The 17,693-nt window shown below is 44.3% G+C and overlaps 1 protein-coding gene across 1 annotated transcript in view; it reads left to right on the forward strand.

Moving 5' to 3' along the window:
- The window catches only part of LOC147110132 (B-cell receptor CD22-like), a 175,035-nt gene that overhangs the window by 112,428 nt on the left and 44,914 nt on the right, over positions 1-17,693 (forward strand). The window contains exon 9 of the mRNA XM_086004064.1: positions 2,753-3,019. Coding sequence (XP_085860190.1) covers positions 2,753-3,019 — 267 coding nt within the window. The remainder of the gene's footprint in view (positions 1-2,752; positions 3,020-17,693) is intronic.

Here is a 17,693-nt window from a genome sequence, read left to right on the forward strand (position 1 = left end):
ACAGTGTAGATGGAGCTTTACTCTGTCTCTAACCCGGTGCTGTACCTGCCCTGGGAGTGTTTGATGGGACAGTGTATAGGGAGCTTTACTCTGTATCTAACCCGTGCTGTACCTGCCCTGGGAGTGTTTGATGGGACAGTGTAGAGGGAGCTTTACTCTGTATCTAACCCGAGCTGTACCTGCCCTGGGAGTGTTTGATGGGACAGTTTAGAGGGAGCTTTACTCTGTATCTAACCCGTGCTGTAACTGCCCTGGGAGTGTTTGATGGGACAGTGTAGAGGGAGCTTTACTCTGTATCTAACCATGTGCTGTACCTGCCCTGGGAGTGTTTGATGGGATAGTGTAGAGGGAGCTTTACTCTGTATCTAACCCCGTGCTGTACCAGCCCTGGGAGTGTTTGATGGGACAGTGTGGAGGGAGCTTTACTCTGTATCTAACCCGTGCTGTACCTGCCCTGGGAGTGTTTCATGGGACAGTTTAGAGGGAGCTTTACTCTGTATCTAACCCGTGCTGTACCTGCCCTGGGACTGTTTGATGGGACAGTGTAGAGAGAACTTTACTCTGTATCTAACCCGTGCTGTACCTGCCCAAGGAGTGTTTGATGGGACAGTATAGAGGGCGCTTTACTCTGTATCTAACCCGTTCTATACCTGCCCTGGGAGTGTTTGATGGGACAGTGTAGAGGGAGCTTTACTCTGTATCTAACCCGTGCTGTACCTGCCCTGGGAGTGTTTGATGGGACAGTGTAGAGGGAGCTTTACTCTGTATCTAACCCTGTGCTGTACCTGCCCTGGGAATGTTTGATGGGACAGTGTAGATGGAGCTTTACTCTGTCTCTAACCCGGTGCTGTACCTGCCCTGGGAGTGTTTGATGGGACAGTGTATAGGGAGCTTTACTCTGTATCTAACCCGTGCTGTACCTGCCCTGGGAGTGTTTGATGGGACAGTGTAGAGGGAGCTTTACTCTGTATCTAACCCGAGCTGTACCTGCCCTGGGAGTGTTTGATGGGACAGTTTAGAGGGAGCTTTACTCTGTATCTAACCCGTGCTGTAACTGCCCTGGGAGTGTTTGATGGGACAGTGTAGAGGGAGCTTTACTCTGTATCTAACCATGTGCTGTACCTGCCCTGGGAGTGTTTGATGGGATAGTGTAGAGGGAGCTTTACTCTGTATCTAACCCCGTGCTGTACCAGCCCTGGGAGTGTTTGATGGGACGGTGGAGAGGGAGCTTTACTCTGTATCTAACCCGTGCTGTACCTGCCCTGGGAGTGTTTCATGGGACAGTTTAGAGGGAGCTTTACTCTGTATCTAACCCCGTACTGTACCTGCCCTGGGAGTGTTTGATGGGACAGTGTAGAGGAAGCTTTACTCTGTATCTAACCCGTGCTGTACCTGCCCTGGGAGTGTTTGACGGGACAGTATAGAGGAAGCTTTACTCTGTATCTAACCCGTGCTGTACCTGCCCTGGGACTGTTTGATGGGACAGTGTAGAGAGAACTTTACTCTGTATCTAACCCGTGCTGTACCTGCCCTGGGAGTGTTTGATGGGACAGTGTATAGGGAGCTTTACTCTGTATCTAACCCGTGCTGTACCTACCCTGGGAGTGTTTGATGGGACAGTGTAGAGGGAACTTTACTCTGTATCTAACCTGTGCTGTACCTGTCCTGGGAGTGTTTGATGGGACAGTGTAGATGGAGCTTTACTCTGTATCTAACCCGTGCTGTACTTGCCCTGGGAGTGTTTGATGGGACAGTGTAGAGGGAGCTTTACTCTGTATCTAGCCCGTGCTGTACCTGCCCTGGAAGTGTTTGATGGGACAGTGTAGAGGGAGCTTTACTCTGTATCTAGCCCGTGCTGTCCCTGCCCTGGAAGTGTTTGATGGGACAGTGTCGAGGGAACTTTACTCTGTATCTAACCTGTGCTGTACCTGTCCTGGGAGTGTTTGATGGGACAGTGTAGATGGAGCTTTACTCTGTATCTAACCCGTGCTGTACTTGCCCTGGGAGTGTTTGATGGGACAGTGTAGAGGGAGCTTTACTCTGTATCTAGCCCGTGCTGTACCTGCCCTGGGAGTGTTTGATGGGACAGTGTAGAGGGAGCTTTACTCTGTATCTAACCCCGTGCTGTACCTGCCCTGGGAGTGTTTGATGGGACAGTGTAGAGGGAGCTTTACTCTGTATCTAACCCGTGCTGTACCTGCCCTGGGAGTGTTTGATGGGACAGTGTAGAGGGCGCTTTACTCTGTATCTAACCCTGTGCTGTACCTGCCCTGGGAGTGTTTGATGGGACAGTGTAGAGGGAGCTTTACTCTGTATCTAGCCCGTGCTGTACCTGCCCTGGGAGTGTTTGATGGGACAGTGTAGAGGGAGCTTTACTCTGTATCTAGCCCGTGCTGTACCTGCCCTGGGAGTGTTTGATGGGCAGTGTAGATGGAGTTTTACTCTGTATCTAACCCTGTGCAGTACCTGCCCTGGGAGTGTTTGATGGGACAGTGTAGATGGAGCTTTACTCTGTATCTAACCCGTGCTGTACCTGCCCTGGGAGTGTTTGATGGGACAGTGTAGAGGGAGCTTTACTCTGTATCTAGCCCGTGCTGTACCTGCCCTGGGAGTGTTTGATGCTGGGTGGATAATATCTCAAGTTCCTTTGCCTTATACCCAGCCGCTCGTCAAGCTGAAAAGTTAGGTAATTCTGGCCTTTCCCTGTAAGATGTTTGAGAAAATATTAACAGAAGAAAATATTTCATTGCAGTTCCTCCCACCAACGTGCGAATCGAATTTTGGGGTTCTGCTACAGTTGGTGAATATTTTACATTAAACTGTCGATCCGAATCCAATCCGGCGGCTCAGTCCTTCTCCTGGAAGAAATTCTGCAAAGACACTTCAATACCCCTGTTGGTGCTTTCTTCTCAATATCGATTCCCTGTTTCAAGGAAGGATGCTTCGTGTCAGATTTACTGCACGGCAGAGAATAGCATTGGTGAACAGGAGTCCCAACCCATAACCATGAATGTGCAATGTAAGTATTGACACTGTTATAGATAGTCTACCAAACATATACAATGTGAGATACCCCCTACCCAAATTGTACAGTGTGATATACCCTCTACCCAACCTGTACAGTGAGATATACCCTCTACCCAAATTGTACAGTGTGATATACCCTCTACCCAACCTGTACAGTGTGATATACCCTCTACCCAACCTATACAGTGTGATATACCCTCTACCCAAACTATAAAGTGAGATATACCCTCTACCCAACCTGTACAGTGTGATATACCCTCTACCCAACCTATGCAGTGTGATATACCCTCTACCCAACTATACAGTGAGATATACACTCTACCCAACCTATAGAGTGAGATATACACTCTACCCAACCTATAGAGTGTGATATACACTCTACCCAACCTGTACAGTGTGATATACCATCTACCCAACCTATGCAGTGTGATATACCCTCTATCCAAACCTGTACAGTGTGATATACCATCTACCCAACCTATGCAGTGTGATATACCCTCTATCCAACCTGTACAGTGTGATATACCATCTACCCAACCTATGCAGTGTGATATACCCTCTATCCAACCTGTACAGTGTGATATACCCTCTACCCAACCTGTACAGTGTGATATACCCTCTATCCAACCTGTACAGTGTGATATACCCTCTACCCAACCTATAGAGTGTGATATACCCCCTACTGAACCTGTACAGTGTGATATACATTCTACCCAACCTGTACAGTGTGATATACCCTCTACCCAACCTGTAGAGTGTGATATACCCTCTACCCAACCTGTAGAGTGTGATATACCCTCTACCCAACCTGTAATGTGTGATATACACTCTACCCATCCTGTACAGTGTGATATACCCTCTACCCAACTATACAGTGAGATATACACTCTACCCAACCTATAGAGTGTGATATACACTCTACCCAACCTGTACAGTGTGATATACCATCTACCCAACCTATGCAGTGTGATATACTCTCTATCCAAACCTGTACAGTGTGATATACCATCTACCCAACCTATGCAGTGTGATATACCCTCTATCCAAACTGTACAGTGTGATATACCATCTACCCAACCTATGCAGTGTGATATACCCTCTATCCAACCTGTACAGTGTGATATACCCTCTACCCAACCTGTACAGTGTGATATACCCTCTATCCAACCTGTACAGTGTGATATACCCTCTACCCAACCTATAGAGTGTGATATACCCCCTACTGAACCTGTACAGTGTGATATACATTCTACCCAACCTGTACAGTGTGATATACCCTCTACCCAACCTGTAGAGTGTGATATACCCTCTACCCAACCTGTAGAGTGTGATATACCCTCTACCCAACCTGTAAAGTGTGATATACACTCTACCCAACCTGTACAGTGTGATATACCCTCTACCCAACCTGTACAGTGTGATATACCCTCTACCCAACCTGTAGAGTGTGATATACCCTCTACCCAACCTGTACAGTGTGATATACCCTCTACCCAACCTATAGAGTGTGATACACCCTCTACCCAACCTGCACAGTGATATACCCTCTACCCAACCTATACAGTGTCATATACCCTCTACCAAACCTTTAGTGTGTGATATACCCTCTCTACAACATGTTAAGTGTGATATACCCTCTACCCAACTATACAGTGAGATATACACTCTACCCAACCTATAGAGTGTGATATACACTCTACCCAACCTGTACAGTGTGATATACCATCTACCCAACCTATGCAGTGTGATATACCCTCTATCCAAACCTGTACAGTGTGATATACCATCTACCCAACCTATGCAGTGTGATATACCCTCTATCCAAACTGTACAGTGTGATATACCATCTACCCAACCTATGCAGTGTGATATACCCTCTATCCAACCTGTACAGTGTGATATACCCTCTACCCAACCTGTACAGTGTGATATACCCTCTATCCAACCTGTACAGTGTGATATACCCTCTACCCAACCTATAGAGTGTGATATACCCCCTACTGAACCTGTACAGTGTGATATACATTCTACCCAACCTGTACAGTGTGATATACCCTCTACCCAACCTGTAGAGTGTGATATACCCTCTACCCAACCTGTAGAGTGTGATATACCCTCTACCCAACCTGTAAAGTGTGATATACACTCTACCCAACCTGTACAGTGTGATATACCCTCTACCCAACCTGTACAGTGTGATATACCCTCTACCCAACCTGTAGAGTGTGATATACCCTCTACCCAACCTGTACAGTGTGATATACCCTCTACCCAACCTATAGAGTGTGATACACCCTCTACCCAACCTGCACAGAGTGATATACCCTCTACCCAACCTATACAGTGTCATATACCCTCTACCAAACCTTTAGTGTGTGATATACCCTCTCTACAACATGTTAAGTGTGATACACACTCTACCCAACCTATACAGTGTGCTATACACTCTACCCAATTTGTACAGTATGATATACCCTCTTCCCAACCTAGAGAGTGAGATATGCTCTCTACCCAACCTGTAGAGTGTGATAAACCCTCTACCTGACCTGTACAGTGTGATAAACCCTCTACCCGACCTGTAAAGTGTGATATACACTCTACCCAACCTGTACAGTGTGATATACCCTCTACCCAACCTGCACAGTGGGATATACCCTCTACCCAATCTGTACAGTGTGATATAGCCTCTACCCAACCTGCACAGTGTGATATACTCTCTACCCAACGTGTACAGTGTGATATACCCTCTACCCAACCTATAGAATGTGATATACCCTCTACCGAACCTGCAGTGTGATATACACTCAACCCAACTTATAGAGTGTGATATATCCTCTACCCAATCTATACAGTGTGCTCTACCCTCTACCCAAACTATACAGTGTGATATATCCTCTACCCAACCAATAAAATGTTATATATATCCCCTAACCAACCTATACAGTGTGATATACACTCTACCCAACCTATAGAGTGTGATATATGCTCTACCCAACCTGTAAAGTGTGGTATACCCTCTACACAAACTACAGAGTGTGATATACATGCTACCCAACCTGCACAGTGTGATATACACTCTACCCAACATATACAGTGTGATATACACGCTACCAAACCTTTAGAGAGTGTTATACACTCTACCCAACCTGTACAGTGTGATACACCCTCTACCCAACCTATAGAGTGTGATATACACCCTACCCAACCAGTACAGTGTGATATACCCTCTACCCAACCAGTACAGTGTGATATACCCTCTACCCAACATAGAGTGAGACATAACATCTGCCCAACCTGTAGAGTGTGATATACCCTCTACCCAAGCTGTACAGTGTGATATACCCTCTACCCAACATAGAGTGAGACATAACAAATGCCCAACCTGTAGAGTGTGATATAACCTCTACCCAACCTGTAAAGTGTGATATACCATCTACCCAACCTATGCAGTGTGATATACACTCTACTCAACCTGTATAGTGTGATATACACTCTACCCAACCTGTACAGTGTGATATACACTCTACCCAACCTGCAGTGTGATATACCCTCTACCCAACCTGTACAGTGTGATATACCCTCTACCCAACCTGCACAGTGTGATATACCCTCTACCCAATGGGTACAGTGTGATATACCCTCTACCCAACCTGTAGTGTGAGATACCCTCTACCCAACTTGTACAGTGTGATATACCCTCTACCCAATTTAGAGAGTGAGACATACCCTCTACCCAACCTGTATAGTGTGATATACCCTCTTCCCAACCTGCACAGTGTGATATATCCCCTACCCAACCTATACAGTATGATATACACTCTACCCAACTTATAGAGTTTGATATACCCTCTACCCAACCTATGTAGTGTGACATATCTTCTACCAAACCTTTAGACTGAGATATACCCTCTACCCAACCTGTACGGTGTGATATGCCCTCTAGCCAATCTGCACAGTGTGATATACCCCCTACCCAAGCTATAGAGTGTGAAATACCCCCTACTCAACCTGTACAGTGTGATATACATTCTACCCAACCTGTAAAGTGTGATATACCCTCTACCCAACCTATAAAGAGTGATATGCCGTCTAGCCATCCTATACAATGTCATAAACCCTCTACCAAACCTTTAGTGTGTGATATACCCTCTACCCAACCTGTACAGTGTGATACACACTCTACCCAAGCTATACAGTGTGATATACACTCTACCCAACCTAGAGAGTGAGATATACCCTCTACGCAACCTGTACAGTATGATATACACTCTACCCAACCTGTAAAGTGTGATATACACTGTACCTCACCTGTAAAGTGTGATATACCGTCTACCCAACGTATAAAGTGTGATATACACTCTACCCAACCTGCACAGTGTGAGACACCCTCTACCTAATGTGTACAGTGTGATATACCCTCTATGCAACCTGCAGAGTGTGACATACCCACTACCCAACCGATGCAGTGTCATATATCCTCTACCAAACCTGTACAGTGTGATCTACCCTGTACCCAACCTGCACAGTTTGATATACTCTCTACCCAACTTAGAGTTTGATATACCCTCTACCCAAACTATACAGTGTGCTATACCTTCTACCCAAACTATACAGTGTGATATATCCGCAACCCAACAAATAAATTGTGATATATCCTCTACCCAACCTATACAGTATGATATACACTCTAACTAACCTATACAGTGTGACATACCCTCTACCCAACCTGTACAGTGTGATATACCCTCTACCCAACCTATAGAGTGTGATACACCCTCTACCCAACCTGCAAAGAGTGATATACCCTCTACCCAACCTATACAGTGTGATATACTCTCAACCCAACTTATAGGGTGTGATATACCCTCTACCCATCCTATACAGTGTCATATACCCTCTACCAAACCTTTAGTGTGTGATATACCCTCTCTCCAACATGTTAAGTGTGATACACACTCTACCCAACCTATACAGTGTGCTATACACTCTACCCAACTTGTACAGTATGATATGCCCTCTTCCCAACCTAGAGAGGGCGATATACTCTCTACCCAACCTGTAGAGTGTGATAAACCCTCTACCCGACCTGTAAAGTGTGATATACACTCTACCCAACCTGTACAGTGTGATATACCCTCTACCCAACCTGCACAGTGGGATATACTCTCTACCCAATGGGTACAGTGTGATATACCCTCTACCAAACCTGTACAGTGTGATATAATATCTACCCAACGTCTACAGTGTGATATACCCTCTACCCAACCTATAGAATGTGATATACCCTCTACCGAACCTGCAGTGATATACATTCAACCCAACCTATACAGTGTGATATACACTCTACCCAACCTATAGAGTGTGATATATGCTCTACCCAACCTGTAAAGTGTGGTATACTCTCTACCCAAACTACAGAGTGTGATATACATGCTACCCAACCTGTACAGTGTGATATACCCTCTACCCAATGGGTACAGTGTGATATACCCTCTACCCAATGGGTACAGTGTGATATACCCTCTACCCAACCTGTACAGTGTGATATACCCTCTACCCAATGGGTACAGTGTGATATACCCTCTACCCAACCTATAGAATGTGATATACCCTCTACCGAACCTGCAGTGATATACTTTCAACCCAACTTATAGAGTGTGATATATCCTCTACCCAATCTATACAGTGTGATCTACCCTCTACCAACCAATAAAATGTTATATATATCCCCTAACCAACCTATACAGTATGATATACACTCTACCCAACCTATAGAGTGTGATATGTGCTCTACCCAACCTGTAAAGTGTGGTATACCCTCTACCCAAACTACAGAGTGTGATATACATGCTACCCAACCTGCACAGTGTGATATACACTCTACCCAACATATACAGTGTGATACACCCTCTACCCAAACTATAGAGTGTGATATACACTCTACCCAACCAGTACAGTGTGATATATCCTCTACCCAACCTAGAGAGTGAGACATAACATCTGCCCAACCTGTACAGTGTGATATACCCTCTACCCAAGCTGTACAGCGTGATATACCCTCTACCCAACCTGTACAGTGTGATATACCCTCTACCCAACCTGTAAAGTGTGATATACCATCTACCCAACCTATGCAGTGTGATATACACTCTACTCAACCTGTATAGTGTGATATACCCTCTACCCAACCTGCAGTGTGATATACCCTCTACCCAACCTGCACAGTATGATATACCCTCTACCCAATGGGTACAGTGTGATATACCCTCTACCAACCTGTAGTGTGAGATACCCTCTACCCAACTTGTACAGTGTGATATACCCTCTACCCAACCTGTTGAGTGTGATATACCCTCTACCCAACCTGTAGAGTGTGATATACCCTCTCCCCAACCTGTAAAGTGTGATATACCCTCTACCCAACCTATGCAGTGTGATATACCCTATAACCAACCTGTACATTGTGATATACCCTCTACCCAACCTGCACAGTGTGATATATCCCCTACACAACCTATACAGTATGATATACACTCTACCCAACCTATGTAGTGTGACATATCTTCTACCAACCTATAGAGTGTGTTATACCCCCTACTCAACCTGTACAATGTGATATACATTCTACCCAACCTGTAAAGTGTGACATACCCTCTACCCAACCTATAAAGTGTGATATACCATCTACCCATCCTATAAAGTGCCAAATAACCTCTACCAAAACTTTAGTGTGTGATATACCCTCTATCCAACCTGTACAGTGTGATACACACTCTCCCATCCTAGACAGTGTGATATACACTCTACCCAACCTGTACAGTATGATATACCCTCTACCCAACCTATAGAGTGTGATATACACTCTACCCAACCTGTGCAGTGATCTACCCTCTACCCACCTGCACAGTGTGATATACCCTCCACCCAACCTGCACAGTGTGATATACCCTCTACCCAAACTGCACAGTGTGATATTCTCTCTACCCACCATATACAGTGTGATATACACGCTACCAAACCTTTAGTGTGTGATATACACTCTACCCAACATATACTGTGTGATATACATGCTACCAAACCTTGAGTGTGTGATATACACTCTACCCAACCTGTACATTGTGATACACCCTCTACCCAACCTATACAGTGTGATATACCCTGTACCCAACCTGTACAGTGTGATATACACTCTACCCAACGTAGAGAGTGAGATATACCCTCTACCCATCATGTAGAGTGTGATATACTCTCTACCCAACCTGTACAATATGATATACCCTCTACCCAAACTGTAAAGTGTGATATACCATCTACCCAACCTATGCAGTGTGATATACACTCTACCCAACCTGTACAGTGTGATATACCCTCTACCCATTCTATACAGTGTCATATATGCTCTACCAAACCTTTAGTGTGTGATTTACCCTCTACCCAACCTGTACAGTGTGATATGCCCTCTTCCCAACCTGTACAGTGTGATATACCCCCTACCCAAGCTATAGAGTGTGATATACCCCCTACTCAACCTGTACAGTGTGATATACATTCTACTTAACCTGTAAAGTGTGATATACGCTCTACCCAACCTATAAAGTGTGATATACGGTCTACCCATCCTATACAGTGTCATATACCCTCTACCAAACTTTGTGTGTGATATATCCTCTACCCAACCTGTACAGTGTGATACTCAATCTATCCAACCTATACAGTGTGATATACACTCTACCAAACCTGTACAGTATGATATACCCTCTACCCAACCTAGAGAGTGAGTTATACCCTCTACCTAACCTGTACAGTGCGATATACCCTCTACCCAACCTATAGAGTGTGATATACACTCTACCCAACATATACAGTGTGATATACACTCTAACCAACCTGTACAGTGTGATATAACTTCTACCCAACCGGCACAGTGTGACATACCATCTACCCAACGTGTACAGTGCGATATAACCCCTACCCAACCTGTACAGTGTGATATACCCTCTACCCAACCTATAGAGTGTGATATACCCTCTACCCAACCTGCACAGTTTGATATACTCTCTACCCAACTTATAGTGTGTGCTATACCCTCTATCCAAACTATACAGTGTGATATATCCTCTACCCAACCAATAAATTGTGATATATCCTTTACCCAACCAATAAACTGTGATATATCCCCTACCCAAACTATACAGTATGATATACACTCTACCCAACCTATGCAGTGTGAAATACCCTCTACCCAACTTGTACAGTGTGATATACCCTCTACCCAACCTTTACAATGCGATATACCCTCTACCCAACCTATACAGTGTGATATACACTATACCCAATGGGTACAGTGTGATATACCCTCTACCCAACCTGTACAATGTGATATACAATCTACCCAACCTGTACATTGTGATATACCCTCTACCCAAACTACAGAGTGTGATATACACTCTACCCAACCTGCACAGTGTGATATACAGTCTACCCAACATATACAGGGTGATATACATGCTACCAAACCTTTAGTGTGTGATATGCACTCTACCCAACCTGAAAAGTGTGATACACCCTCTACGCAACCTATATAGTGTGATATACCCTCTACCAACCTGTACAGTGTGATATACCCTCTACGCAAACTAGAGAGTGAGGCATAACCTCTACCCACCCTGTAGAGTGTGATGTACCCTCTACCCAACCTGCACAGTGTGATAAACCCTCTACCCTACCTGTACAGTGTGATATACCATCTACCCAACTGGCACAGTGTGATTTACCCTCTACCCAGTGGGTACAATGTGATAGACACTCTACCCAACCTATACTGTGTTATATACCCTAGACCCAACCTGTACAGTGTGATATACCCTCTACCCAACCTGTAAAGTCTGATATACCCTCTACCCAATGTATAAAGTGTGATATACACTCTACCCAACCTGTACAGGGTGATATACCATCTACCTAACCTGCACAGTGCGATATACCCTCTACCGAACCGGTACAGTGTGATATACCCTCTACCCAACCTATAGAGTGTGATATACCCTCTACCCAAACTATAGAGTGTGATATACACTCTACCCAACTTAGAGAGTGATATATACCCTCAACCAAATCGTTAGAGTGTGATATACCCTCTACCTAACCTGTGAAGTGTGATATACCCTCTACCAAACCTGCACAGTGTGATATATTCTCTACCCAATGGGTACAGTGTGATATACCCTCTACCCAACCTGTACATTGTGAGATACCCTCTACCGAACCGGTACAGTGTGATATACCCTCTACCCAACCTATAGAGTGTGATATACCCTCTACCCAAACTATAGAGTGTGATATACACTCTACCCAACTTAGAGAGTGATATATACCCTCAACCAAATCGTTAGAGTGTGATATACCCTCTACCTAACCTGTGGAGTGTGATATACCCACTACCCAACCTATGCAGTGTGATATACACTCTACCAAACCTGTACAGTGTGATATACACTCTACCCAACATATACAGTGTGATACACATGCTACCAAACCTTTAGTGTGTGATATGCACTCTACCCAACCTGTACAGTGTGATACACACACTACCCAACCTATACAGTGTGATATGCCCTCTAGCCACCTGTACAGTGTGATATACACTCTACCCAAACTAGAGAGTGAGACATAACCTCTACCCAACATGTAGAGTGTGATATACACTCTACCCAACCTGTAAAGTGTGATAAACCATCTACCCAACCTATGCAGTGTGATATACCCTCTACCCAACCTGCACAGTGTGATATGCACTCTACCCAACCTGTAGAGTGTGATATACCCTCTACCCAAACTGCACAGTGATATATACCCTCTACCCAATGGGTACAGTCTGAGATGCCTCTACCCAACCTGTACAGTGTGATATTCCCTCTACCCAACCTATAGAGTGTGATATACCCTATCCCAACCTATAGTGTGATATACACTCTACCCAACCTGTACAGTGTGATATACCCTCTAACGCAATTTAGAGAGTGAGTCATACACTCTACCCAACCTGCAGAATGTGATATACCCTCTACCCAACCTGTAGAGTGTGATATACCCTCTACCCAACCTGTAAAGTGTGATATACCCTGTACCCAACCTGCACAGTGTGATATACCCTCTACCCAACCTGTACAGTGTGATTTACCCTCAACCAAATGGGTACAGTGTGATATACCCTCTACCCAACCTGTACAGTGTGATATACCCTCTACCCAACCTGTACAGTGTGATATAAGCTCTACCCAACCTATAGAGTGTGATATACCCTCTACCCAACCTATAGTGTGACATAAACTCTACCAAACCTTCAGAGTGAGATATACCCTCTACCCAAACTGCACAGTGTGATATACTCTCTACCCAACCTGCACACTGTGACATACCCTCTACCCCACCTTTACAGTGTGATATACCCTCTACCCATCCTTTACAGTGTGATATATACTCTACCAAATGGGTACAGTGTGATATACACTCTACCCAACCTGCACAATGTGATATACACTCTACCCAACATAGAGTGTGATATAACCTCTACCCAACCTGTACAGTATGATATACCCTCTACCCAACCTAGAGAGTGTGATATACCCTCTACCAAAACTATAAAGTGCGATATACACTGTACCCAACCTGTAAAGTGTGATATACCCTCTACCAAACCTGCACAGTGTGATATACCCTCTACCCAACCTGTACAGCATGATATACCCTCTACCGAACCTGCACAGTGTGATATTCTCTCTACCCAATGGGTACAGTGTGATATACCCCCTACCCAATCTGTACAGTGTGAGATACACTCTACCCAACCTATAGATTGTGATATACCCTCTACCCAACCTATACAGTGTGGTATACACTCTACCCAACCTGTACAGTGTGATATACACACTACCCAACCTATGCAGTGTGATATACCCTCTACCAAACCTGTACAGTGTGATATACCCTCTACCCAACCTGTACAGTGTGATATACCCTCTACCCAACCTGTACAGTGTGATTTACCCTCTACCCAATCTGCACAGTGTGATTTACCCTCTACCCAACCTGTACACTGTGATATAACCTCTACCCAACCTGCACAGTGTGATATACCCTCTACCCAACCTGCACAGTGTGATTTACCCTCTATCCAATGGGTACAGTGTGATATACACTCTGCCCAACCTGTACACTGTGCTATAACCTCTACCCAACCTGTACAGTGTGATATACCCTCTACCCAACCTATAGAATGTAATATACCCTCTACCCAACCTGCACAGTGTGATATACCCTCTACCCAACCTATAGAATGTAATATACCCTCTACCCAACCTGCACAGTGTGATTTACCCTCTATCCAATGGGTACAGTGTGATATACACTCTGCCCAACCTGTACACTGTGATATAACCTCTACCCAACCTGTACAGTGTGATATACCCTCTACCCAACTTATAGAATGTGATATACCCTCTACCCAACCTATACAGTGTGATATACCCTCTACCCAACTTATACGGTGTGATATATCCTCTTCCCAACCAATAAAATATGACATATCCCCTACCCAACCAAAAGAGTATGATATACACTCTACCCAACCTATACAGTGTGGTAAACTCTCTACACAACCTGTACAGTGTGATATACCCTCTACCAACCTGTACATTGTGTTTTACGCACTACCCAAACTATAGTTTGGTATACTCTCTACCCAACCTATACAGTGTGATATACCCTCTACCCAACTATACAATGAGATATACCCTCTACACATGCCAATAGAGTGTGATATTCCCCCCACCCAACCTGTACAGTGTGATATACACTCTAACCAACATGTAAAGTGTGAGATATACCCTCTACCAAACCTGTTGAGTGTGAGATACCCTCTACCCAACCTGTAGAGTGTGATGTACCCACTACCCAACCTATGCTGTGTGATATACCCTCTACCAAACCTGTACAGTGTGATATACCCTCTACCCAACCTGTACAGTGTGATATACCCTCTACCCAACCTGCACAGTGCGATATACCCTCTACCCAACCTGCACAGTGCGATATACCCTCTACCCAACCTGTACAGTGCGATATACCCTCTACCCAACCTGCACAGTGTGAGTTACCCTCTATCCAATGGGTACAGTATGATATACCCTCTACCCAATCCAACCTGTACAGTGTGATATAACCTCTGCGCAACCTGTGCAGTGTGATATACCCTCTACCCAACCTATATAGTGTGATATACCCTCTACCCAACCTGCACAATGTGATATACCCTCTACCCAACCAATAAAATGTGACATATCCCCTACCCAACCTATACAGTATGATATGCACTCTACCCAACCTATACAGTGTGATATAACCTCTACCCAACCTGTACAGTGTGATATACTCTCTACCCAACCTGTACAGTGTGATATACCCTCTACCGAACCTGTACAGTGTATTATACCATCTACCCAACCTATAGAGTGTGATATAGCCTATACCCAAGCTATAAAGTGTGATATGCCCTCTACCCAACCTGTACATTGTGATATACCCTCTACCCAACCTGTACAGTGTGATATACTCACTACCCAACCTGTAATGTGTGATATACCCTCTATCCAACCTATACAGTGTGATATTCCCTCTACCCTACCTATAGAGTGATATACCCACTACCCAACTATACAATAAGATATACATGCTACCAAACATATACAGTGTGATATACCCTCTACCCAACCTGTACAGTGTGATATACCCTCTACCCAACCTGTACAGTGTGACATACCCTCTATCCAACCTATACAGTGTGATATTCCCTCTACCCTACCTATAGAGTGATATACCCACTACCCAACTATACAATAAGATATACATGCTACCAAACATATACAGTGTGATATACCCTCTACCCAACCAATAAAATGTGACATATCCCCTACCCAACCTATACAGTATGATATGCACTCTACCCAACCTATACAGTGTGATATAACCTCTACCCAACCTGTACAGTGTGATATACTCTCTACCCAACCTGTACAGTGTGATATACCCTCTACCGAACCTGTACAGTGTATTATACCATCTACCCAACCTATAGAGTGTGATATAGCCTATACCCAAGCTATAAAGTGTGATATGCCCTCTACCCAACCTGTACATTGTGATATACCCTCTACCCAACCTGTACAGTGTGATATACTCACTACCCAACCTGTAATGTGTGATATACCCTCTATCCAACCTATACAGTGTGATATTCCCTCTACCCTACCTATAGAGTGATATACCCACTACCCAACTATACAATAAGATATACATGCTACCAAACATATACAGTGTGATATACCCTCTACCCAACCTGTACAGTGTGATATACCCTCTACCCAACCTGTACAGTGTGACATACCCTCTATCCAACCTATACAGTGTGATATTCCCTCTACCCTACCTATAGAGTGATATACCCACTACCCAACTATACAATAAGATATACATGCTACCAAACATATACAGTGTGATATACCCTCTACCCAACCTATAGAGTACGATACACCCTCTATCCAACCTGTTCAGTGTGATATACACCCTACCCAACCTATAGACTGTGATATATCCTCCACTCAACATTTACAGTGTGATATACACTCTACCCAACCTATACAGTGTGATATACACTCTACCCAACCTGTAGAGTGTTATATACCCTCTACCCAACCTGTACAGTGTGATATACGCTCTACCCAACCTACAGAGTGTGATATACCCTCTACCCAACTTATACAGTGTGATATACCCTCTACCCAATGGGTAAAGTGTGATATACCAGCTAACCAACCTGTACAATGTGATATACCCTCTATCCAACCTGTAAAGTGTGATATATACTCTACCCAACCTATAGAGTGAGATACAGCCTCTACCCTACCTATACAGTGTGCTATACACTCTACCCAACCTGTACAGTGTGATACACTCTCTACCAAACCTAGAGAGTGAGATATACCATCTACCCAACCTGTATAGTGTGATATACCCTCTACCTAACCTGTACAGTGTGATATATACTCTGCCCAACCTATAGAGTGTGATATACACTCTACCCAAACTGTGGAGTGTGATATGCCCTCTACCCAACCTGTAGAGTGTGATATACGCTCTACCCAACCTGTAAAGTGTGATATACCCTCTACCCAAATTGTACAGTGTGATATACACTCTACCCAAACTGCACAGTGTGATATACACTCTACCCAACCAGTACGGTGTGATATACACTCTACCCAAATTGCACAGTGTGATATACCCTCTGCCCAACCTATACAATGTAATATACCCTCTAACCAATGGGTACAGTGTGATATACCCTCTACCCAACCTGTAGATTGTGATATACCAACTACCCAACCTGTAGAGTGTGATATACCCTCTACCCAAACTGTAAAGTGTGATATACCCTCTACCCAAACCTATGCAGTGTGATATACCCTCTACCCAACCTATGCAGTGTGATATACGCTCTACCCAACCTGCACAGTGTGATATAACCTCTACCCAAACTATACAGTGTGATATACTCTCTACCCAACCTGTACAGTGTGATATACCCTCTACCCAACCTGCACATTGTGATA

The sequence above is a fragment of the Somniosus microcephalus genome, chromosome 12 (genome assembly GCF_052327205.1).
Source record: "Somniosus microcephalus isolate GS21.2 chromosome 12, FLI_Smic_1.0, whole genome shotgun sequence".
In the NCBI taxonomy this organism is placed as follows: domain Eukaryota; kingdom Metazoa; phylum Chordata; class Chondrichthyes; order Squaliformes; family Somniosidae; genus Somniosus; species Somniosus microcephalus.